The 27,375-nt window shown below is 35.4% G+C and overlaps 1 protein-coding gene across 4 annotated transcripts in view; it reads right to left on the bottom strand.

Moving 5' to 3' along the window:
- PARD3B (par-3 family cell polarity regulator beta) overlaps window positions 1-27,375 on the bottom strand; it is a 1,082,106-nt gene that overhangs the window by 920,039 nt on the left and 134,692 nt on the right. For all 4 annotated transcript variants that reach the window (XM_055290335.2, XM_055290338.2, XM_055290337.2 and 1 more), the window contains exon 2: window positions 21,241-21,342. In XM_055290335.2, coding sequence (XP_055146310.1) covers window positions 21,241-21,342 — 102 coding nt within the window. The remainder of the gene's footprint in view (window positions 1-21,240; window positions 21,343-27,375) is intronic.

Here is a 27,375-nt window from a genome sequence, read left to right as displayed (position 1 = left end):
GATCTTAAAGCATATGCTGATCTCACTATTTAAGCTTCTCAGTGCCTCTGGAACACATTCCTGACAATAGTAACACCACCATAATAAATTTGCAGTCCCACTCGGGCTTCATCTGGTCTGGATTTCCATTCAGGTTGCTGGGCATCAGAGCACACATACGCATGTGTAGGAGAGTGCACAGAAACACACAGGAACGTGCTGATGCAGTTCACTGAGAAACCACTCCGCCATATCAGACATCACAGTAGCTACTTGGCTTCCCTGCTCAAAAAAATCCTGCTACTTTTCAAATGTTAAACAATTTCATTCATCTCAGTCATTCCTGCAAACAAAAACAGGCCATGCAAATTGCACAGGTCCACAATCCCTTATCCATTATTCCAATATCCAAGCGTGTTTTCTTATCTTTTTGTACATTTGGCACAAACTATATTGACTGGAAACTATTTATCATCATTATTTCACCAGGTATAAATATTAGTGTTTTGCTAGAAAAATATTAATGTCTATGATTACAGGGTACTGCCAAAGACCATATGAGGAGTGTTACTTAGTATATAGTAGATGCATCTACTATCTACCTAAAAATCTAAAAAATTTCCAATTCTGAAACTCATTTGTTTTCAAGGACTTCCAGTCCCTCTTTATTTCAGATGGACTTTCTATTACCTCCACTAAAATGTGACCGAGTTCATCATCCTAGACTTTTCTCCTCTATACCTTGAAATCTTTCTGCATGTCCAACTCGACTTATTTTTCTCTTGCCTTTGAAGAAAAATGCTATTTCATATGTTTCAAAGTAAACCCCTACCTAGGCTGGTCACCACACCCCATCCAATTTTCTGGAGTCTTCTTCTATCAGTTGTCATTGGCATTTTGATTTTTTCTCCCCACTGGCCCTTATTTTCTTCTCAAATCTGGATGGATTTCTCTCCTTACCCTTTTCTTTTTTTTTTCTGAGATGGAGTCTTGCTCCGTCGCCCAGGCTGGAGTGCAGTGGTGCGATCTTAGCTCACTGCAACCTCTGCTTCCTGGGTTCAAGCGATACTGCCTCAGCCTCCAGAGTGGCTAGGACTACAGGCTCCTGCCACCATGCCCAGCTAATTTTTTGTATTTTTAGTAGAGACAGGGTTTCACTCTGTTAGCCAGGATGGTCTCGATCTCTTGACCTCATGATCCTCCCACCTCGGCCTCCCAATTCTCCTTACTCTTATGTAAAAATGAAATAAATTTCACCTTTGCAAAGACATGCAAAACTACACTCTTTTTTCTTCTAAATCATACTTTAAAAAAGTTTAAAGCCTGTCTTCTGTCTTCATTCACTCATCCATTCACCCAATCAAAGAACTGTTACTGAGTACCTATTGTGCACCAAGTATTTGGAACAGAAATATGATCAGCACTAAAGGACCACATAGTGTCAGTTGCAGATGGAAGAGGGGTGGAGATGAAGGAACAAATCGTCAACAATCACCTTATAATGCACTTGGCTAGCGTTCGGTCAAACTTAAGTACCTGCTGCTGCCTCCACACACTTCACTGCTTTGGACTGCTTGTTCACCTGCTCTTAAGCAAACCACAATGACTCACTAAAACTGTAATTTTCCCAAGTATAGAGACACACTTTTATCTTTTCTCCTCCCCAGCTTACTATCTAGTCAGTCATATCTGGCTTGACAGATGATATTTAATAGACATCTATTAAATAGATGTTAATATATTTAATAGTGCATTTTATTTCATTTTGTCCTTATTTTTGTTATTTTCTAGTACTTCATGCTATGTAAATTATGTGAGAAGTATTTGTATGCTTAAATTCTTACATGACTAATTTTTTAAATGGCCCTCATTCACTGCTATTCTCAAATGTCACTTCCTTAGAAGAGCCTCCTTTAACTGCTTGATTTAAAACGCCTTTTCCCCCAACCACTCACTCTCTGTTCTTTTACTCCACTATGTGTGTCTTTATAGCCATTACCATGCATTACTTGCTATATTATTAATGATGCTTTGCTTATTGCCTCCTTTCCCCACAAGAATATGGCCTTCAGAAGGGAGACCCTTGTCTTTCACGTTTCCCTCATATCACCAGTGCCTAGCACATAATCGGCTCCCAATACTAAACATAGTGAAAATAAACCAAGAATTACATCTGCCATGCTCATCACTGAAAATAAGATGCTGAGTGTCAGTGAAAGTAGGTGCACAGTTTTCAATTAATTCTACCCTTCCTGCACTATATTTGATGTGTTGCAAGCACTGAGCAGTTTTTCTTCCTTCTTTTGTGCCCAAACAGCTTAACCTTCTATTTAAGTGTCTCTGGTCCAAAAAACATTAAAATTGGGCAGCTCTAATAAATACTACTACATAATGACTCGCTCCAGTTCTCTGCAGTAATTAGTACTCTGGTGATGAAATGTGCCTCTAGGTTCAAAATTTTGTAATGTTTTGACAGTTGGAATCTTACCAAGCATGAAATGAACCAATAAAAAATTCTTTTTTGTTATCATTCTCCAAGCATTAGGGGAAAAAATATTCTCAATATATAAGAGTAGCACTCTAGGAAAAAAATTAGTGACCCCCTCAGATTCAAAGGGGAGGGTTTATACAGCATTGAAACGAAGAAAAGATAAATGTAAAATCTCTGATAACTAAAAGCCACGAGTAAGTTCTATTTAACAGGCAAGTGCATCTCAATCACCTTGATTAGCAAAGCAAGATAATATGCATTAAAATCTTCATGCCCGTCAAAATTCTCATAAATACCATATTTTATTTTCCACCTTTAACTGTTTGATGATCATGGTATCTTTAATCACCTCAGATGGTTCTTTATGAAGATTGTTTATATTTGAATACAGTTTTCCTCTTAATATCCTTTCATCCTGAAGAAAATATGCATGACTCTGACAGTATTTCAAAAGCTGATAAAGATTTCAGTTGCATCAATGGATGTCATGTGTCTTACCTGAAGTAACAAGAGCTACAATTTCAACGTTCATCTTTACATATACTGATACATTAAAACCTTTAAAGATTCCAAGCATCTGTATGAATCCAAACATATTCTCAATAACATCTGCATGATTTTATTCAAAATAAAAAATATTGTTATGATGAAAAGTTCTGGAGATGAATAGTGGTGCTGGTTATACAACAATGTGAATGCACTTAATGCCACAGAACTGCATACTTAGAAATGATGAAGGTGGTACATTTTATGTGTACTTTAGCACAATACAAATTTTCCTTCATACCTGAGCACTCATTTTCTTATATTTTATTCTGAAACATTTATGCCATATCTGGAAAAATTTTACAAATCATTTCCTAAATGTATACTTCAACACTATGTAACAGGTTCTAATTAACCTTTTTGATATTTGGCACTCATTAACTTCCTTGAATTTTTAAGGTGCCAAGAAAACTTTAAAAAAAATTATAGAAATGTGCCCTACATTGTGGCACCTAATTTACCACCATAAAATATGAATTTTCTTTATAAATTATACAATAATATAGAATAAACTATGTGGTGTACATTCTCAGTGTGTGGTGGGACATGAAGCAGAATCCAAGGGTCCTTTAGTAAATGATATTGTAACTGTACCCTCTAAAATGAAATGCCATGCTTATGAATTGGTTATTTTTTAATGATCAAGCTAACGAGTTCTGAACTTTTAACCTATATGGGTTTCATAATTACACAGCTTGAAATCCTCATCAGCAAATCTGTCTGCTCCTGAAATTCAAATCATTTTATAATCTTGAATAATGCATGGCAACTCTACAGAAATTAAAACATTTCATAAAAGTAAAGAAATTCACAATCTTTTCTGTATTTTTACAAGAGCATCAAGTAACAGAAATAAACTAGCTGTCATTTCCTTTGACTGCTCCATCCAACCTCTCCCATTCCCATCTCTTTAACAAGAAGCATCTTATCTCTCTTTATATAAACTTCATAACGGATACAGCCTCACGGGACAAACATCTCATAAATGAGCAAGTGCAGGGACAGTAGAGTTCCAGAAAAATACCATGAAAATGGAAAACCAAATTTTGTGTTTAAGCTCGGTGGTTAAGCACTCTGGCTTTGGAGACTGACTGATCTGAGTTTGAGTCCTGGCTTAATCAGGTACTGGCTCTGTAAAAGTGTGCAAACCACTTAATCCTGTTCTCTGAGCCTTAGTTACCAATTTGTAAAATGGGGATAATAGGTCTATCTCACTGGGTAATTTTAAATAATCCATGAGATAATATAAGCAATGTTTTTCGCACTGTGCCTAAAATTAATAAAGTAAATTCTAATTAGAATCATGAAGAATATTCTAATTATAATCTTATAATTCAACAATAACAGTTTTCACATTTAAAACTGCTTCTTCACTTAAACAATTAAACAAGAAAAAAAACCAAATAACCCTATTGGTCAGGCACAGTGGCTCATGCCTGTAATCCTAACACATTGGGAGGCCAAGGTGGGCAGATCACCTGAGGTCATGAGTTTGAAACCAGCCTGGCCAACATGGCAAAACCCCATCTCTACTAAAAATACAAAAAATTAGCCAAGCATGGTGGCCAGTGCCTGTAATCCCAGCTACTCGGGAGGCTGAGGCAGGAGAATCATTTGAACCCGGGAAGTAGAGGTTGCAATGAGCCAAGATCCTGCCACTGCATTCCAGCCTGGGTGACAGAGCAATACTGCTTCAAAAAAAATAAAATAAAAATAGGCAAAAGCCACAAACACTTTTCAAATGAAGGCATACAAGTGGCCAACAAATATACTTTTAAAATGCTCATCATTATTAATCACCAGAGAACTGCAAGTTAAAACCACAATGAGATACCATCTTACACCAGTCAGAATGGCTTAAAAGGTCAAAAAGCAACAGATGCTGGTGAGGCTGCAAAGCAAAGAGCACACTTAAACACTGTAGGTGGGAATGCAAATTAGTTCAGCCACCTTGGAAAGCACTCTGGAGATTTCTCAAAGAACTACAAATAGAACTAACATTCAACCCAGCAATCCCACTATTGGGTATATAGCCAAAAGAAAACAAATCCTCTACCAATAAAACACATAAACTCGCATGTTCACAGCAGCACTACTCACAGCAGCAAAGATGTGGAATCAACCCAGGTGTCCATCAATGGTGGATTGGCTAAAGAAAATGTGGTACATATATCCCATAGAATTACTACACGGCCATAAAAAAGAATAAAATTATGTCCTTCGCAGCAACATGAATGCAGCTGGAGGCCATTATCCTAAGTGAATTAACTCAGGAACAGAAAACCAAATATGGCATGTTTTTACTTGTAAGTGGGAGCTAAACAACGGGTACTCATGGACATAAAGATGGCAACAATAGACATTGGTGACTTCTAGAGGGGGAAGGTAGCGAAAAGGGAGAGGGTTCAAACACTAACTCTTGGGTACCTTGCTCAGTACCTGGATGACAGGATCACTGGTACTCAAATCTCAGCATTATGCAATATATTTGAGTAACAAACCCATACATGTACCCCCTGAAGCTAAAAGTTGAAAAAGAAAAAAAAAATAAAATTGCTTCCTCAGTAGAAGTCATCGTTAAATACTTTCTTTTCATTCTTTTCAATTGGTGAATACTTCTAGAATTCTATGGCATTGATAAAATGCTGAAAATCAGTTAAATCCAGAAGAAAATAACACTCAACTTAAAATAGGCTTTCAGATTTAAAAACAGTTAGATTTGCCTTTAAACCTTTCATATGTGTATTTCAAGGTAGATAAGTTTTAAAAACAAACTACAGCTAATAACTTACCAATTATCACCTATAAAACAAATGGAAATTTTTCTTCCAAACACCAGAAATCAGAATATTCAGCTAACTAGGTAAGCAACCAGCCCAATAAGTCCCATGAGTATAGACATTTACTTAGTTCTCTAGACAAGAATTCTATGCTGTATTTATAGGGTTAAAAGTCCTTTTCCTAAAATATCCCAGCATTTTTACACTGAAAACACATCTTGCTTTTACATTTTATTTACAGTAAATAGAGTATTTATCAGAATTACAGCAAAATGTTCAAGTAGAAAGCAAAGGAAGGAAGCTAAAGCTAAAAATCCCCATTCAAACAAGGATGGGACAAATACACATTGAAAATCATCTTTCAAAGAATAAATACACAGCAAAATGTATTAAGTCAAAGAAAAGCATGTTACTAAAACAATTTTGTACGAAAAAGTATAAATGTAAATATTTATGCTTCAGTAGATATAGAAAAGAAATTTATATGCCCAGCTTTTAATAATGACTACTCCTGCTTGATGTGATTGCAGATGATTTTGGTATTCATCTTGGTATTTTACCATATTTAAAATTTTTTGACATTTAACAAGTCCTACCTTTTTTAGTAGTGTTGAGTTTAACAATTTAACAGTTTAACAATTTTAAAACAAAGGAAAAAACATACAAAAGTGCCTCTTATTCGAAAATTCTGTCCTACTACCTTTCAACCTTAAGAAATTCTTAAACACTGTCACTCAAATACAATAAGAAAATTATGTATAAAAATTGTCCTGCATTAGATGAATTCTTAAAGCATTTAGACTTCAAACACTATAACCAAGACACTGGCATTGCCCCAAAGTAAATGATGAGAAGTACAAAGCAGATTCCAGGTTTTATGCATGCTTGTAGCTCCAGATCTAATGGACAGTGAGAAGAGATACTATAAAACACTGATTTGGCTGAAGTATTAATCAACTAGATGTCATAATAAAAGACTGTGTGTCAAAAATTCAATCCAGAGCTATATTCCTCTCCTTATATGAAGAAACTATCAAATTTTTAAAAATCTATTTATTTCATATAAGGTGTGCTACTGTCAAAATGGTGCTCAGAGTATTCCAGACATAATTATTTTCACTGTACAAAATTAAATTTTCCAATAAAGTTATAACTAGGAGTAAAATAAGTTTCTAAGTCCCAAATTATTATGTTAACTTTCAGTAACATTGGGCCATCAGATACTATAGTTGAATAAAAGAAAACATTGTTTAAATAAGAGGAAAATATTTGTTTTGGAAAAAGAGCAAAGCAATATATTGAATTAAGATACCAGGAAACAGCCTTTGAAGTATTCATCTCAATAAATCTAATTTTCAATTTTAGCTTCTGACTTCCAACACACAGCAAAGATTTAAAGAACAGTACTGCAGGATTTTTAATATTCCACCTTTATTTGAATATTTATTTCAAGTATCAGTGTGGCAGGAAATACACAAGTTTTCAACCTAGACTTTCTTGGAACAGACCAACTTGATACATTTTCTGTTAGTGTGTATACATACAAAAAATACTAAGGTTTAAAATTAACTTGGCCAATCAGAAGCTGCATTCTATATTTTGATGCATTATATATATATGAATACAAGATTCATCTCAGATTGGTCTCTGTTAAATGCAAAATATTTCATCCATTTTTATGCTCAATCACTGTAACTACTTAACTTCCTTATTTCATTTGGGAAATAAGTTTCCATTTGGGAAAGAGACATGTAAATAGTTTGAGTGTTGATGCCTTTGACATGGAGCCTCCCCAAACATTATTGTATCATTGTCTATCACATTATTCTTTGTTGCTTGTCTTACTGTAACATTCATTACAGCACTTTTTAAATCATCAGCACACTGAATCTGAAAATTACTTATTTTTCTAACTCATCACATTTCTCTCCCCACCCCCAACACTTCTACAGTGTTCTTACAAATCCTCCCAGAATCTTCTCACTCACTTAACCTCCAATCTTCCTAAATATACCAAATTATTCTGTCTTGTTAGGGAAAGGGGGCATGTTCTGAAGCTTGTTTAAAGAACCCTGATTTTGACAGCCATGTAGCCACTTCAGAAAGGAATGATTGTGATTTCAATGTCACAATATAAAGGACCACTGTCTTTATATTGCTTGGACAAGAAGTACATTGAATATATCACAGATGTGTTTTCAGTGTCCAAGCGTAAGCATAGCATCCTCACCTCCTCGGTGAACAAGAAATATCCCCAGTTTGCCCCATTTAGGGGCCCAGGGCTCCCTGGGAGTCTCCAGGCTTTACTTGCTACACCAGGGGCACCTAGATACCTCTTTATAACTTGGGTAAAGAGTAGGAAGAAAAGAATCATATGTCGGGTCAAGGGCTCCATTATTTTTTGAGATAATTTTGGGAAAACTGGTAATTGCAAAACTTCTTCACAGCTAACGGGAAGCTGGAGTATTAACCACATTACTATCTCATGCCATTGGATAATTACTTAGAAGATTATTATACTTCACTCTGAGTTCTGAGAAACTTCTTAAACTGCCCGAGGTTTTTCTTTTTTATATTTGTTTGCTTTTAATATAGTCTCCAGTTTCTTGATGTAAATAGGATTGCACCCAGTTGAAGAAACATTTTGAGGTTAGTGTCAAATGTTTCTTTCAAGTTGTTAAAATAAAAATGAGGAATGCTAGAATTTTAAAGAAATCCATGGGAAAAATAGCCTCTATGTTACTCCGTAAGACCAGTAAGACCACACATTGACATAACCACTTATACGTTAAGTATCTAAAAAGGCTAAAGACAGAACTCCTTCTGATTTCCCAGTCACTAGAATATTAGCTCTCAATACATAATTTTTGAAGTAATGAATAACAGAAATAATGAGAGTTTATGACAAACACATCTTAATAGATGTGTTAAATAGCATAATTATTTCGTCCAGAAAAAAAAAAACCCAATCAACAATCAAGGATAACAAAGAATTTAAAATAAAAAGATACAATTCGCACCAAATGGAAAAATTCCAAATTAATCTTGCCTAGTAAATCTAAGCCATGCAAACCAAGCAACTGGAATATGCATTTTTACCCCTACAGATTTTAAGATGCGTAATTCTTTCATTGACAATTCAAAAACTTATGAAAGAAAGGAGCTAAATAATTTGGCAGAAATGTGAACAACAATCTGAAAACTTTCCAATTAATGATGTATAGAACTGAAAGAGGTTAGGACAAATATGTCCTAATCAAATGGAAATAAAGAGGAGCCCAAAAAATAGAGCCTAAGCTTCTCTAACAGGGTAACCAAAGAGAATCCGTAATCTGTGAGTCGCAGAAAAAGACGATGGAAACAGGCGTAAATGTAAGGCAATACATGGCCCGTGTAATTGGAGGTTCCAAGTTAGGAGGGACTTGAGAGTTGACTCAACCCACTGGCTCTGATTCCATGTTCCTGAGATTACCGGAACCTGAATTTCTTCTCATGTTGGAAGCTAGACGGCTGCTGTGGATCTAAACTTCACAACAACAAAATAAAATTCAGAGAAAACTTCTCCCACAAGATGAAAAGATCCTTCCCAGAAGGCCTCAGCAAATCTCTCCTTGAGCATATTTGGCACAAACTGAATCACACGACCATTCCCAAAGTAATCACCGTCACAGGGAACTAAATATTAGTAACAGACAAAGGGCCACCCAGGGTCACCCTTGCAGGTGAATAGTCACATGCACTGAACCATATGGGCTTCATGTTGAAGGGAGAGAGAATCTGAACACAACCGGAGGGAGAAAGGGGACAATGGATGTGAGGTCAGCAAATAACACTGTATCACAACGGACTATATAGGCCAATCCTGTATTTCTAGATTGAAATGCATGCCTCAGAGGCTGACAGTTGGCCTTTAGAAGTCTCTAATCAAACTGCAAACCTAAAAGAGGAATTCCTGGCAGATGTCTGCTCCACTCTTGCTTACATACTTGGTCTCAGTGACTAAGATGAGCTCATGTGTTAGAAAGCGGCATGTGCTTCATTGAGAAGCTGTTCCTTATATTCAGCTGAAAAAGACTTTCTGAAACACCACTGGCCCGATTTCTTAGAGCAATAGTGAATGAATTTATACCTTTTCTATGATCACTCAAATAGTTGAAGAGAATTAGCAGGCTCCCTCTGAACCCTCTCTTCTCAAGGTGTAGTCCCAGGTTCCTCAGTCTTAACATTAGGTATTTCCATTTCTAAATAAGTCAACCAAGAGCTCTGTAAAATTCCCATTTAAAAGGTGAACTATTTAGAACACCTCATTTTACCACAATAGGTTCATTTTGAACTGGTATACAGTGGCCACACTTAGCCAGCAGTCTAGAAAATCAACTTCTATCCCTGCTATCAATTAAGAACTATGAGATTCTTCAACTTTTACACACGATATGCATATTTAAGATTGTTAGGCTATTAGAATAATCTCAAATCATATTATTTTGCCATTTTTCTGGTCTGTTTGTAGTTAAGTATTGTATAAATATGTGTATTTCAATTGTAACATGTTTTTGGTTGACATTAATGAAGAGATTATTTCTGAACATGCTTCTATGCTATTTCACTCCTGATTTAAAGTCTGCACAAGGAGGCCTTCTTTATTGTTAAGAAAATGTCACTTGATCCCAAACTGATTCATAACATCAAAATAAGGAAAGCTAAAAAGATAACTTAAAAAGTTAAAAGAGTAACTATTAAGTTCAGTAATCCTGCCGCGATTCTATAAGTGAAGTTTCCATATTCACATGATAGGGAAAATACACTTTCTTTCTAAACGTGATATTAAATACTTACAGGACTTTCAAAAGCTGCAACTTAAAAGCCTAAGCTTAAGGAAACTGAATATTCTTAGTTACTAAAAATGTATCTATAAATACAAGGGGTTTATACAGAATTTGGAATAGGGCACCTCATAAAAGTGTGATAAACATCAGTTTGATTCCAAGAGAAGTCAAAAACGTCTTGTTGGATTCACAATGTGGCTAATTAACAATATAAAGTGAGTTTAGGTCTGGAAATAGGAGAACCAGCATAGTAAATTAAGAGTCTGGTGTATGGTTACTCCCATTAAATTGCTCAATAGCAAATATCTCTTGGTGAAACTATCAAGTAACTAAATAGTTGCTTGTTTAAGGTTCAGTGGTTATTTGTCAGTACTGAGCAGTGTCCTGACTGTTGGCCTGTTTTTTGTTTCTGTTTTTTTCTCCTGTTAAATCATGAGATCTAAGGTGTTCAGCTGCTTTTCTCATAACTTTCCATTTTATTTCTTGAGATTTTTCCTAACCTAAGACAGAGATACCTTCCCCCAGCCTCCCTATCTTTTCAAAGCACCCACCTCCCGTTTTATAGAACCTGCTGTTACTCATTAAGAAATAGGCAGCAAACATGATACCTGATAACCTACACAGACATTATCAATGTTCTGGAATCTTGGGAAGATTCTGAACAACTATCCTTGTACTTTAGTTTTCACCTTCCTTGACTGTCTGTACATGGAAGTTCTGATATCCTTTCTTACCATCCACATTGAATTATTAAAGAAAAATGCAATTTTTGTTTCAGAAAACTACTTCTCCCTATACTCCTCAGCACTGCCTCTTTCCTGAACACCTCACTAGATGGCAAGAAGAGAAGACTGGCCTTTTGACATAACCATCCTCCTCCCTTCCAAAACTCTCCTACATTCCTCTGTTCCTGGCTCAGTGTTCTCATACCACAAGCCTTTTCTGGGCTACGGAGAAATGTTTGCTTAAATACCTCAGGGCTGCTGCTACAAGAGGCAAGAATAAAAGTGATATATTTGTGTGATACATCATAGTTCAAAATGTTACCACATACTCTTTCATTTCATTTGATCCTCCTCCTAAAAGCTGACTTTATAAACATGAGAACTGAGGTTGAGACAGCTTAAAATAACAAAAACCTAAATTCAAACTGCCAATGTCCTGTGCTCTGCCACGTGACACTCTACAATACTGCTTTAGTGAAGTTGATTTCAGCTAGGTATTAGTGGAGCACAATCTGAATCAATACACACAGGTACTGGTGACTGACACTAGCACTCACAGGCATTTGCATTTTTAAAAGAAGATGTTTCATAGCTTAAGTAGTCATAGCTATAATTTTAGCTATTACAATGAGATTGTAATCTGTAAGTTACATACGTAAAAAAACAGATGTATATTTAAAAAAAAAAAATGGTCCCATACCCCTAGGCCATAGATATGCCTATATAAATAGCTTCAAAAGAAGCTAATGTGAGAGAGAAAATTGGTAGAACTGGGTCCAGTAATGTAACATATGGTGAAAGGCATACTGTAAAGATGAAAGTGTTCATTGACTCTTATTTTGAATTACATTTTTAGCTCTAAGTAAAGCACTATTGTGATCTCAAATTTTATTGGGTTTTTCCCTCCAACCAAACTTAAAATTTTACACACATATCCAACATTTTCTTATGGTTTACTCTTCACTGTACTCAAACGCTTAGCTAAATTACTAATACCATAGAGCTTGATCATTTCATTCCAACCTCTGACGAAACCTGTGTGTCACAACTGTACAAAACAAGCAAACAAATTCAGGGCAAGTGTACACACTCCTCCACATACATACATCTGTGCACAGATTCTCTCATCATACGTACATACACACATATACCCACACACACTATAGTTGTCAACCAACTAAATTGCGGAAGGCACATATCTGACATGGCCATCATCAAGATTACTGTAGTTTAAGTTACTATCTCTTGACACTATTTGCCTTTGCTATAGTAAGATCACAAAGGCATTGATTCCAAAATTCTTCTCTGAGGTTGAAACATGCCCACAAACTGTCTCCTAATAAAATATTTCAAAGAGACGACATAGTTTGGTGGAAGAAAAAGGTAATCAATTAGAAATCTTCAATTCTAGTTCCCACTCTATCACTAACTAAAATTAAACATATTTATGAAACACTGAACTATAGCTAAGAAGTCTATGGGCTAAAAAATATTTTAAACAATCATCCCAGTCCTAAAACAGCACACAAGACACCTGGACAGAGAAAACTAAGACTTAAAAAGTTAAACAATAAAATTCTTAAGAACTTCAAGATGGTAAGTGGTAAATGTTACTAGCCAATAACATTTGAAAAAGAAAAAAAGACCACTTAATCGTTTCTATAAAATTTCAGAGCACGGAGAATTTACTTAAGATTGAGATGATTTACAAATGTTGACTGGGATAAAATACAATTTCACCTTGATCTTGAAAAATTCATAAGAACTGAACAGCAAGAATAGATACATTTTTACACGTATATAGTGCTTTGTAATTTCCATTGTATTTTCATGCACACTTTCTCAACCTTCCCAATAATATGGTGTGAACGATATCATTTATCTCTCTCATTTTACCAGTGGAAAAACTGGAGTTACAGGTGGTTGAATGGCTTACTCAAAACCTCAAAGCATATGTTCATTCATTGACTGTATAATTATTTGAACAGCTAGGAAATGCCAGGCACTGCTGCAGGCACTGGGAATACAGCAGTGAATAAAACAAAGACCCTCTCCTCATGGAGCTAATATTGAATAATACAAAATACAACGTAAACTGAATCTTTGATGGGCAGGAAATAGGGACAAGATATAGTAGACAAGCGGAACATTAAGAAAAAAAGCTGTGGAGCTAGGTAGTGCATGATACATAATAAATCGTACTGTAGTTTCGCCACCACTGAGGTTGCAGTGGGTTTAGAGAAAGTTTGGAGGCATTGTGAGGCCTCTAAATATAACGTATGGCTACAAAGTTTGGACTTGATGCAGTATACACTAAAAAGAATAATACGATTTAAGCAATAGTTTTAAATAATGTAGTTTACATTATTAATAGTGTGTTAATTACAGTAACAATTAATGACTTACTACAGGCCAGGTGCTCTCCTGAACATTTCATATTAACTTACATAATTATTACTATTTTTAGTTCCACTTATCCGTGATGAAACTAAGGCACAAAGAGGTTAAGTAACTTGGACAAAACTAGAGAAATAACAGAGCCAAGAAGTGAACTGACTTTTTTGTCCAGAATCCAAGATCTTAACCATTCTGCCTACACACGAGGCACAAAATCAGCTGATGGGTAATGAAGAGACTAAAAACAAGATGACCAATTTCTTGTCAATTACAGTAACCTGGGCCTGAAATATTATGGAAGTAAATTTGGTAGCTGTGGAAATTCAAAGACAAAAACAAACATATGAGAAAGGATAAAGGAAAGAATAAATTGGCTTTATTAAATAACCAAATTTTTAAAATAACTGCAAGTGCAAGCCTGGGAGACTAGGAGAAGGTGCTCCTAACCAACAAAAACAAGGACGTCAATGGAGGAAGCCAACTTGAAACTGAGTAGTTTTGATCTGCATGAGATGTTATCAGCATCCTAGGGAGGAAATGCAGAAATGGACTCAGGAACTAAATCAGCTACAGACATGGTGTTCTATAACCTCTTCCTGAGTAGGATATTCCTCTTTTGAAAGATGATGAGTTTAATCCACATGACTGTTGAGGTCTTGTTTGGATCCATGATTCTATAATTTTGTAATTCTATAAGCAGAGAGTAATCTTGAAAATTCTGAGATAAAATTTCGTGACCAAGGTAATTCATTTGTTCTTCAGGAGCTTCTGCATTTATTTCTGAAACTTTCTCCAAACTTCTTCTATCTGCTTTTGTGCTTTTATAACATCAACTCCCATGAACCAAAGCCTTTTTGAAGGAAAAACAAAAACACATCATGTCCTGATTTTTCTTTTAATTGTGGCTTTAAAATAGGTACTTTAGCTTGCGATGGAAATGTTACTGATAAAATGAGGGCTCAGAAATGAAATAAATCAGGACCTTTAAAAAAAAAAAAGCTGTGTAACTTAATTTGGCATTCTCCTTCTCCAGAAAGCACAATATACTTCACAGATTGTCCAACTACAGACTGAAAAAGTTACACACTTCATCACCACCAGCCATTAATCTTTCAGCCAGCAAATAGGTAGGCAGGAAGAAGTCTAAATTTAAAAATAAATTTAAAAGAGGAGTTTTTATAAATGCAAGGAATTTCCTTTAGCCCTTACTAGAAGATGCACAAAAGCACAGAGAAATATATGCAAACTCTGGCTTTATTCTCCATGCCCGAGTCTGTGAGTTGTACTAAAAAATATAGCAAAAATTATTTTCGACTAAAGTAGAACCAAATACTTCATCCTGTTCAGGAAGTAGCTCCTGTGAGCTGGTTTCTACATAACTGTGGACCCACTAGAGGGCAACAGAGTGTTCAGAAAGCAATTTGGCTTAAGGATAAAGAGCCTGGCTTTAGGTCACTAGTTCATGCAGCATTGCGCAAACCAGTCTCCATTTTAAAATCGTGTTAGATCTCCAAATGCTCCTTATGTTACCAAATAATATGTTCTGATAAAGGATTCTCATTTCCAGTTTAATCATACTGGCATTTTCATTTCTCAAATAATAACAATATATTAATCAAAATGTTCTGTCATATTCACTATCTTCTTATAAAACTATTTTACCAATTTAATAACTTTAATTCATATAAGTTTTGTTTAAAAAGCAGTTAAAATGTACAGTAAGATAGTTTCTTTGATGTTTAAATACCTAAAAACATCTAATGGTAACATCAAAACACCTGGGTTAAAAACACTGTAATAGCACTACCATAGTATCATTAATATAACAGCATTTGAGTTCTCAGTATATGCTATACTATACTTAAAATTTTATATAGTTTACCTATCTAGTTTTCCTATGCCAACCCTGTAAGAACATTATATTCATTTTACAAATGGGGAAACCAAGGCCAGAGAGATGAAGAAGCTTGCCCAAGGACAGATAACTAATAGGAGCTAAAACTGAACTGAAATTATAACATTTGAATACCAGATATCACATATGATCCAGTGGGCAATTCACTTGGAAGCCCTGAAAACCACTGGCATCTCTCCAAATTAGCCCCCTAGGATAGGAAAAACTTAGTCAAGAACAGAGGCATCTTTCCATGTTACTTTACTACATAATACAGTATTACTTTTGTACAGTTAATGAAACCATGGCAGTAATTCAGTTTATATAATAGAAGTTATAGATTGCCATGTTTTCATGTTATATTGCAGTTGTCTTCTTCGACCAAGCCAAAAATTAATAATGGCAATTACCAAGGAAAATAATCATTTTAAAAAGCTTAATACTCAGAAGTTCTCATGCTCACTTAAAAAAAACTTAGGAAGGGAGCATTAAGCTTTGCAGTGGTTTACTAAGCATCAGTCTTCAGACTTTTTAGGGCCTTTATATACTGCAGTGAGAAACTGATAAGTGAACAATGCTGTTTGGCTGTGACTTTGAAATGATTTCTACACTACAGACGATAACAGCATAATTAGATATTTAAAGATCAAGTCTCAAAGAGTGAAGGCTCACCCAATAAACTGAGGATAATCTGTGATGGACTTTGGGAGGAAGGCAAAGAGCAAGGAACCCATCTGAAATACAAAGCATTTCTCTCGTCCTGCAGGATCTCAATGCCCAGTCAATATGAAATTTGAGAAGACTAACATCACGTTAAAAGTTAAAATGGGAAAAGAGGCAGTGTATGTATTAGTGTCCTATTGCTGCTGTAGCAAGTCACCACAAATGTAATGGCTTAAAACATCACAAATTTATTATCTTACAGTTAAGAAATCTGAAACAAGTCTCACTGGGCTAAAATCAAGGTATCAGCAGGACTGTGTTCTCTCTGTAGGCTTTAGGGGAAAATCCATTCCCTTACCAATTCCAATGTCAGAGGCCAGCTACATTCTTCGCTGGTGGCACCTTCTCCATCTTCACAGCTGGCATTGGCTGGGTGTGTCCTTCTCACATCTATCTCTCTAATACTCTCCTGCCTTCTTCTTTCATTTATAAGGATGCTTGTGACTACACTGAGTCCATCCAAATAATCCAGAATAATCTCTCCATTTTAAGATCCTTAAGCACATCTTGAAAGACGCTCTGTCATGTAACATTCATATTCACAGGTTGTAGAGATTAGGGAGTAGACATCTTTGGGGATCCATTATTCTGCCTACTGAAAACAGCACAGTCTATAGTTGGTGCAAAAAAGTAGTTACTGGAATACAAACTTGTTTTTCTTTTTTTTTTTTTTTTTTTTTTTTTGAGAGGGAGTCTCGCTCTGTCACCCAGGCTGGAGTGCAGTGGCGCGATCTCGGCTCACTGCAAGCTCCGCCTCCCGGGTTCACACCATTCTCCTGCCTCAGCCTCTCCGAGTAGCTGGGACTACAGGCGCCCGCCACCACGCCCGGCTAATTTTTTTGTATTTTTAGTAGAGACGGGGTTTCACCGTGGTCTCGATCTCCTGACCTCATGATCTGCCCGCCTCGGCCTCCCAAAGTGCTGACTTGTTTTTCTTTGTAATTGCATATGGTGGTTAGACTTCAAGTGCAGTCTACAGAGTCCAGCTGAAATTAAACTGTATCTGAATCAAATAATCTGGGTCCTAGAAAAAAGAGGATGCAAACGAAAGCAACAGAGGTAGAGCTGACAAGCCTTTACAATAAACTAGATACAGGCTATAGGCAAACAGGGTTGAAATATACTAAATATGTATGGCATATTAATTCTGAATTAATTTATAATTAATAAATTGTATACTCAACTGTTTTGTTATACTCAACAGTTTGGTCTATTACCAACCTTTTCTTAGCAACGGTAGTGACTGTGTAAAAGCAAAATTCATGTTAATTTATGACTGATGAATTTTCATAATAGAAATTATAGATACAAACGCCAAACTGCTTGACACATCAGAGAAGTAAAGAAATAAGATTATAGAAATTTAAATTCTAGGTTCCAAGTCTGATTGTGCCATTTACTACCTGTGTGATCTTGGGCAAGTTACTTACAATTTCTGTGATTATTCTGGAAATTAAAAATAGGGATAACACTAGCTCTTGTCTTCAGGATTGCTTTAAAATAAAGTAGAATAAATAAGGGCCAAAGACATTCTGGGCCATTGCTAGTAATCAATGATTAGGTTGTCACTATCGGGTGAACTAAGTCGGTAGCCTTTAGCAACCAGAGAGGAGACAGGAATGTAACATTACAATTCTTAGATATCCCAAAGAACTTGAATCATCAGACTGACAGACAAACTGAAGAATCTTGAGAATAACTGTCACAACCAGATAATTATTAAGTTTCAGCACAACATTTTATACAAATAGTTATCATAAGATGCAATATTCCAAAGCTGTTCCAATAATATTTTGACACATATAGGCTAGAAGTAGTGTAACACAGCAGAGACTTGGTCCCCTTGGAAGCTCTACTAAGAAAGCAAGTTTAAAAAACCAAAGCTCCCAAGCAGACACCATGTATGTGCCAAGCACTACGTTGGCCAAAGGAATAACAGACCAAAGACAAACCACTTTAGGCACAAGTTTTAAAAGTCATTTCTTAAGAACACTGGCTAAACTTTGTTACAGCCTTCTCTAATTTTAAGTAGAATATCATTTAACCTCTAGTTTCTACCTTTACTGAAGTGTATGGGATGGTGTTACCGTACACTAAATGGCCCAGCCTCCCCTGCTTTCTAAGTTTCTGTTTTTCCTGCCTGATACATTGCATAAACCAACAGTTCCTTAATGCCACTTCTCACCTGGAGAGAGAGTCTTTCATAGGAGGTGAGATATTTTGGGGTTAGCACAATGATTATGTGGATCTATCCGTGCCTCTTTGGACTTGTTCTCTATCCATATTTTAAATGCCAAAGATTATTAGGTAGCCAATTTGCAGACAGGTGAACTGTTATTTTGTCTAAGCTCAATACCGCCTCAAAGGATCCTGGGTGAGACTGATATGTCATTAAGCATCCACAAAGCATCATTTATAGTTACTTCTTAATCTAAACTGCCAAAAATTAAGGTAAAATGAAATTTGGCAGGGCCTTCTTTCCACACTAGACATATGGACTATAAAGAAATCTTAAGATTACCAAGGGTTGTCAGAAAAATAAGAAATTCTTGTTTTCACTTTTTTTTTTTTTTTTTTTTTTGAGATGGAGTCTTGCTCTGTCACCCAGGATGGCATGCACTGGTGTGATCTTGGCTTACTGCAACCTCTGCCTCCCGGGTTCAATTGATTCTCCTGCCTCAGCCTCCCAAGTAGCTGGGACTACAGGCGCATGCCACCACGCCTGTGTAATTTTTTTGTATTTTTAGTAGAGATGGGCTTTCACCGTGTTAGCCAGGATGATCGTGATCTCCTGACCTTGTGATCCACCCACCTTAGCCTCCCAAAGTGCTAGGATTACAGGCGTGAGCCACCGTGCCACTTACATATTTTTTAAAACGAAGAAATGGCAACACAATTTTTTCTAGCAACATCAAAAGTATAAGTTCTCATAAACTCTGCACAACAATACCAATTAGGCATCATGTAGAAATATTGAAGTACATTAACAGAATGGTTAAAGCTGAACCCAAGCAGTACTAATCCTCGGCTAGGATTTTAACTGATTATCTCACTTTTTTTTACCTTATTTAGTAATGGTGGTAGAGTCCCATTAAAACAGAGATTACATATAATAAAGCTGTTTCTGTGTGTAGTAAGTGGATTATGGTTATAAACTCCATTGCTGAGCTAGTTTAAAAGAATGATCTAAATGTCAGAGCTCTATAGGACAAATTATCTCCCTGGGCACTGTTCATGGACTTATCCTTCTAGTAATGAGGTACTGGATGAAGCTGGGGTAAGACATTTTCTTCTGGCCCTTCCTAAACTTGCCATTTTTTGGCCCTTCATTTTAATGCTCTGGACATCAGTGAAATTTAAGACAGGAACTGCCTACTACATTAATAAACAACTAAAATATCTTGATTATTTCAAAGGAAGAAGATGATCCCTAGGGAAGAAGCAGAAAGTGAAACGGGGTGAAAGAAATAAAAGCCCATCTTCAGGGTTCTGAAGGTTAATAATACATTAGTTACCCTTTTATTTACCCTGAGACCAACTAAATAAACAGGAAGTATATATCAAAATTATATACAGCAAGAGTCAAGTGTAGAAAGTAAAGCTGTCTTTTTCACTCATTAATGCAGTAAGTATTTTTGGGAATCAAGTTTGTGTAAGATATTATACCAGATACTATTAACAAAAACACACAACTAAAAATCTCCCAGTCCATGTCCCCTAGGAGCTTACAATCTATTTAAGGAGATAACTAGGTTTACCTAGATAGCTACTTATTTCCCTAAATAGACTCTAAAACTTAGTTAGTTATCTCCTTAAATAGACTATAAAATTGCTAATAACAACATAAAGCAAAACAGCTTAGAATTACAAAATAAAATATGAGAAGTAAATGTATAAAATGTCTGCAAAGATAAATGTAAGTTTGAACAGTCTGAAGAGATCTTATGGAAAAACAAAAATATAAATTTTACCTGAGTTTAATAAATCACTTATTTATATTCCAGTCCAGTTAGGTAAAATACAAAAATGTACACATACACACCCCTGAGATTACAGGGAAAAAATACAGAGAAACAGGTTTACAAATATAAATTAGCCGAGTACAAACAGCACTAAAGATGTATAATAGAAGAAACTTTGAAAGCTAGATCTCTCTGACAGATTTCAGTTTTGGAAAACACGTTAGCCATTGATGACAGGAGCCAAACCTGTAATATTAAACGTGTCTCAACAGCAATAATCGTGTGTATTGCAATGAAATAGTATACTTTCACACCTTCCTCTGTGTAGTCTCAGAAGAAAAATCTCATTAAAACAAGATATTTGCAATGGGATTATTCCCAAATAAGTGGCAGATCATGCTCCAACTTTTTGGAATATTCAATTTAGTGCCTTTTACTGTAGCAATGAAAATAAGACTATCACTCAAGATTGTTGTTTGCCAGCTACTTTAAGAAAAATCTTCACTGTAATTCTTCATAAAACTTTCTGCCCCATTGTATTCTCTACTTTGAAACACATTCACACCTCAGGCATTTAGCTGAATATTTAGCAAGGGCCAGGAATAAACTACAGAGCCAGCAACGACAATGATAACTCCAACAGTCTCATGTATGAAACGAATTTATTAAGACATATCAGGAACTCTTGGGAATGAACTGTCTGCTAATTAGGCCAGCACAAACAGATTCCCAAACCTTAACACAGTTTTTCCAAACATCTGATGAAGAACTTTGATTTATGGGCTGTCCAGGTGAAACCTAAACAGATGGTATCTTTTAATAATAATTGACACATGAGTTTGTTAAGGATTTCTGTCTCTTGAAAACATGCAGCTCTGTAGAGGGAAACAAAGAGGCACATTTTTAGAGTTATCTACCTTGTCTTTATCTTCAACAACATCTGCCAAGACATCATCTGGATCCAGGATTCCTCCATCTGTATATTCTAAGTGATGAATCTTCACCCAGTAACCAGGACCCTATAGTAGAACAAACAACAAGTTTAATGACCTAATCTATGTTAAAAAGTTAAACACATTTTAATGTTGAGACATAAGTTGACTTATTAAAAATATGTTCTAGTAATCAAATTTTTAAACACTGAAAACAAATGTTATCTATTTACTTGGAAAAAATATTTGGCATTTTTATCCAGTTTAACTTAAATCCGAGAATCAAGGTATATATATTTCATCAATTTTCCTGGAAGGTAAATTGCAATGCAAAAATAAACTGCTTGAAAAACATATTCAGGGAATTTTTATAACCTACAACTCAGGTAATTCCAAGAATACTCTGGAAAAGAAAGATCTTCTTGAGGGTACTTTCTGAAACTAGGAATAAAAGTCCAAACAGATTCCACAGCTGTAGGGAAAAAACCCTAAAGGCAGAATCTGTGATAATAATAGCTATCACTACAAAATATATAAATGGAATGGGTAACCACCACCATCTTCACCTGTTTAAATCTCCATGCTCAGTATGCAGCCTCACTCTGAGATATGCAATGATGTACAGAGCAGGAGCTCCAGCCTTGCTTGCCATTTCCCGCGGCATGGCAGCAACTCAAACTGTGTTCAGAGTTGAATGGGAGATTCATTGAGGTGGGGTAGTAATTTAAGAGATGTTCAACTATTGCTTTTTAAAAAGCTGCTTACTTTTAAAAACCGCTTACTCTGATTCTAGAATTTAGAATTAAATAATCTAGTTCATTCAGTTACTTATGTACTGCCTGCTTCCAGGATAGCTATGAAAGTGAACCATTATAGCAATGCGACAAGAACATGAACCAATGAATGAAGTGAAGAAAAATATTAGTAAGGTTTTACCAGAATCCCCAAACTATAATCAATTTGGTTCTATGAGTCTTAGAAAGCCCCTCAAAGTGGGAAACTTTTGAGCTATAATACACTCGGTATCCAATAAACGAACAGATACCAGTTTGTTAATAAAGAAAGATGGAAATTCTTCTAGGATAAAGCTCTAGGCCTTTCCCATACGAATCTTTATTAGGGATAAGAACTAACGTAACCCACGGAATCCAATTTCAATTTCACAAAAGCTAATAGAAACAGTTTGTCATACAGTCTTCTTTTTAGCTGACCCCCAATAAAAGGTAAGGGCATACTATTAAATAATACTTTTTTAAGGCATCTATTTGGAGAGCTACTAAAATGTGACACAAGTACATAGCTTTCCAGTAATACAACTTGGTAAAGTGATAAGCTTTAAAAATCTAAAGGAATTCTCCTTAGTTAGGCTTTAGACATTTCAAAATTGTTTTCCATACAGTATTGAATTTCAAGTAAAATAAAAGGAGTTTTGTTTACTTCTAATACTGAGTTTATAGGTGCAAACACCAATGATTTACCAGGAAACTTTAAATGCCTGACTCTGTGGCACAGATAGAGATCTGGAAGATATGAGCAGTGGGAGTATAATCAGGTAAGAAGGGCACAGAACTCTCATTATTCAGTTTCTTTAACCGGAGATCTTTGCCAACCCGAAGTAATTGTGCTGTAAAAGATGAGCTAAGTATAATAGGCCAGATTTCAAAAAGGGAGGATCCTAGCATAGAGAAAACTATGTAATGGCCACTGGATAATACAGCTCTCCCCCAGCAATATTTGGGAATTAAATCTTTTTTGTTATGGCCATGCTGCAAGCAACAAATTTCTTCAAATCTACCCAGGACTTCTGACTGAAATATTAAGTATTATGTATTCCTCATAAAAAGTCTGCTTATAAAAAGAGTTCAATGTAATTAATTTCTATAAACTTCCATTGAGTTGTTTTTTGAAATATTACCTAGCTCTGTAGATGAAAGCTGTTTATTTTAACCATGTTTATAAAAATTAATGTATTCTAAAGAGTTTTCTTTATAGTATATTTGTACTTAAAAGCAGGCATCTATTATCTGCTTTTTTCTCAAGTTCAGTTTGTAAAAGCAGATTTTATCACCTAAGACGGAGGTAAACAATCATCCTTCACAACTGCAGTAAGTTAAAGTACACCTTCCGCCTAGAGGTGGAAACACAGACAGAAGAAAACCAAAGAGTCCTAATTTAAAATAAAGTAACTCAAAAAATAGCCAAAGATAGGATTTGATCAGTGGCAAAGGGAATATCAAAAAAATGACAGCAAGATGGGGTTGCTGCATCACATCCATTCCTCTCTCACCCACACTCCTGGGATCCAAGACATTGTGGAAAATAAGACACAGGAGTTGAAACTAGGACATTGTTCTCTAATTTGATTCAAAAGAGCTCAGAACTAAATGAAGTAAAAAAGTATCTTGACACATTTTGGAAACAGGTATTTGACCCAAAAATTTTAAGTGAAAAACATGGTGTCAGAACATGGAAAGACTGCAGTTTGAACTCCCTATTCCACATTGAGGTTGCCATTTTATACATTCCAAAGAAGAAAGGAGTAGGCTAATGATGGGCATACATCTACACCTAACCCTGAACAAAAACAGACAAGCCATAGAAAATCAGTCTCAGGGTTAATATCTTACACATCCAAGAGGGGGCAAAATGTCAATAAACCACAGTACATACCAACTGTGATTTTGTCCCCATGGTATTTTGGCCATGGTGCTATTGATCACTCAAAAATGTACATACAATATATGCAACCTACAGCCATCGTAAGACCATAAATTTATCCTGACTCATTAATGCATGTAAAAATTTCAACCATTACATTGCAGTCAACATTTTGCATTTCATTTACTTGATTTTATTGCCATCAGGAATAAAACTGATCAGATATGAAAAGGTGTTCACATATGTGTTCTTGTTCATACTGTCACTGGGAAAAGTTTACTATATTTTTTATGATTATGACACTTAACATGCCTTTATATTGCACAAGTAACTGTGGTACACATAACTTTTAAATTATTTTGAAAATATCTCTAATATATGTGTTCATTTTGCTATGCAATGTTTTATTACTTATACTCCTAGGATCATTAAAGTATTGAAAAATAATGTCATAATTATGTTTTCTCCACTTTTGACATTATTGTATCTGTTTTTAAAATAAAACAGTTAATTTAAATGCTACTGAAATTTTAAAACTAAAACTAGTCTATGAGAATGAATTGCAAAAGGAAAGCAAAACAAAAACACATGCATTACAGGAAGAAGACAGAGTTATTTTTAATGATCAAATGTAAAAATGGTTCCAAATAGGCATTAATACTAATAGCACCAAAAGACCTTCGCTGCGGGCAGATGACATGAAATTTTACCTTATGCCTTAGAAAATTTACATTAACCATGTCTGAAGTACAATTTTCCACTTGTAATACCTAAAGGAGTAGACTGGCAACCCACATACTGTAACACCGTGACTACCAAGAACTGGGATTATGCCAATAATCACAAGAAAGGGAAAACTTGGAGGGGCCCAATCAAGATGCCTGTAGTCCAAGAAGAAAAAATAGCCTACAATAGCAGCAAGGTCCCAAAGTGAGGAGAGCGCTGCAAAGAAAAAGCCGATTTTTGGAGAGGGGCTACATTAATTACAGTTCTCAGCCATGCAACTGGTTTCCTGGTGGCTTAATGTTTTTACTAGAAGAATCTTACCCACTGGACCACAACAGCAATGGTCAAATGGAAGGTAAAAACAAAACAGAATTTCCTTTACAGAATTTAACTTCATGAATCCACAAAATGAGATTTCACCTATAGGTCAGGTACTATAGGTACTATGTGTTTCATATGATTAACTCATTTATCCTCAAAATGCCTCATAAAACAGTTAATCCATCTTATAGGTGAGAAAACCAAGGTAGGTGAATTAACTTTCTGAAGTTCAGACACTGAATAAGCAGCAAAGCAAAGGTGGGATTTTTTTTAAACACAGAAAATATTTTGTTATTAAATAACTTAATACAAAGCACAATTACCAAGGAATCAGGCAGGGAATCAGGTCCATTTCTATCCCTACATAAGCATATGGACCCAGGCAAGTTGCCATTATTCTGGGCCTCGGGTGCATCATCATTAGTGAGCCTGGAGACTCGATGGCCTTTTGTATGATGCGGGGGTGGGGGGGGTGACAATGGAAGGCCCCAAATTCTTTGCTTAAGTGGGTCTGTCCCATGCTTCACAAACGAGGATGAAGTGGGGAAACCTTCAAAACATAATCTTCATAATCATAGACTTAAGGGTTTTGGAAACAGTGGAAAAAGATCTTACTGCCAAGAATAGAGAGGGATTTTGAGGCACCGGAAATTAGATAGAGAATTATAAAAATGTACTTGCACATAACAATTACTTTTATAATAATCTCCTGGGGGCATTCTCCCCTCTACCCAAGACCAAAAGAGAATCAGATGCCCCACAATGCACCCAGGAAGGGGAAGGTGACAGAGCATGTCTGCAGACTGTTTGGGGCAGACAGAGAACAGGAGCCTCTGAGTAGCCAGCCACAGAGCAATGCAGGGAAAAACAAGAGTTTTGGAAAATGATGCCCAAACAAAGCCTAGCAGAGCAGCACTGACACCTGAAAGAATCAAGCCAGAAAAGGCAGTAATGAATATAGAGTTTATTATGAACCAGCCCTAACTGGCTTCAGAACACGCCTTCACCTTCCTAAAATAGATCAACCAAGTATAAACTTCAGGAGAAAAGCCTAGTGGAAGAACATGGGCTGAGGCTGTTTGAATTAACTACAGTATGTTTCCAAAGAATTCAGCAGAACTAGAATGGGACCCGGAGTTTTTATGCTGGGTTGAAAGTAACACCTGGCAAGTTCAATAGAATTATAAACCTTTAATTACATATAAAATGAGGGAGAATTAGTCCATACATATATTCACTTCCAGATCTAAAAATCTATGATTCTATCAAAAGAAATTTGGTATGGCCACACAATCCTAATATCAGATAAAGGAGACTTCAAGGAAAGAAGTATTAATAAAAATAAAGTGGGATATTCAATCATGATAAAAGGGTCAATCTAACAGAAAGATAAAAATGTTACATCTGTACGTACCCAATAATATAACTTTAATACATATACTGTCAAAATGAACAGATCTTTAAAAAATATTTTAAAAACACGAATTGGGAGACTTGATAGGAAAGAAAAAAAATTGAGGAAGATATAAATCATCTGACACAAGTAACAAATGTGGCCTAACTTATTTGTATTATATTTACACACACACACACACACACAAATACTGTAACCAAAAAGATTAGAAAATACTTTATAAGTGTACATGGAACGTGTACCAAATTTCAAAGGTCTGAAATCATTTAAAATATTTTCTCTTATCACAGTAAAATCAACCACAGAAAAATATGTAGGAAATGCTCAGCTGTTTGGAAATTAGGAAATACAGTACTGAAAAATCCATAGATGAAAAATGAAGGCAATGAGAAAATACTTTCAGTAATTAAAATAGCAAAAATGTGTGGAACGCAGGTAAATCAGTGCCAAATGTGTCAGTTATGGTCTTTAATGCACATATTAACAAGAAAAAAAGTTGATCAAAAAGCTAGAAAAAAAAAAAACAGCTAATAAAATCCAAAGACACAGTGAAGAAAATAAAGAGCAAACAACAATGAAATAAAAAAAAAAAAAATAAAAATCAAAGTTGGTTTTACGAAAAGCTTGACAAAACTAGTAAATTCATAGCAGAACCAATCAAGAAAAATAAAATAAAACAAATTTCCAATATCAGGAAGGAACAAAGGCAAGCAAAACCATTATAGATCCTACAGATACTGAAGAGAATATTCTAAAAACCTTGGACCTATAAATTTAACAATTTTTATAAAATGAACGAATTCTTTGAAAAATACAACAAAATGGACAGTAAAAATAGAAAATATGATTAATATAAAAACAACAAGAATGAAATTGAATTTATTGTTTCAAAACCTTCCAAAGTTTTCTTCAAAAGGAAAATTCCAAGCTCAGATGACATCACAGGTAAAATCTTCCTAATATTTAAGGAACAAATAATGCCAATCTTTTATACAAATACT

Source organism: Symphalangus syndactylus, chromosome 8 (genome assembly GCF_028878055.3).
Source record: "Symphalangus syndactylus isolate Jambi chromosome 8, NHGRI_mSymSyn1-v2.1_pri, whole genome shotgun sequence".
Classification (NCBI taxonomy): domain Eukaryota; kingdom Metazoa; phylum Chordata; class Mammalia; order Primates; family Hylobatidae; genus Symphalangus; species Symphalangus syndactylus.
The sequence above is the reverse complement of the archived record's forward strand: the minus strand, read 5'-3'. Positions and strand labels throughout refer to the sequence as shown.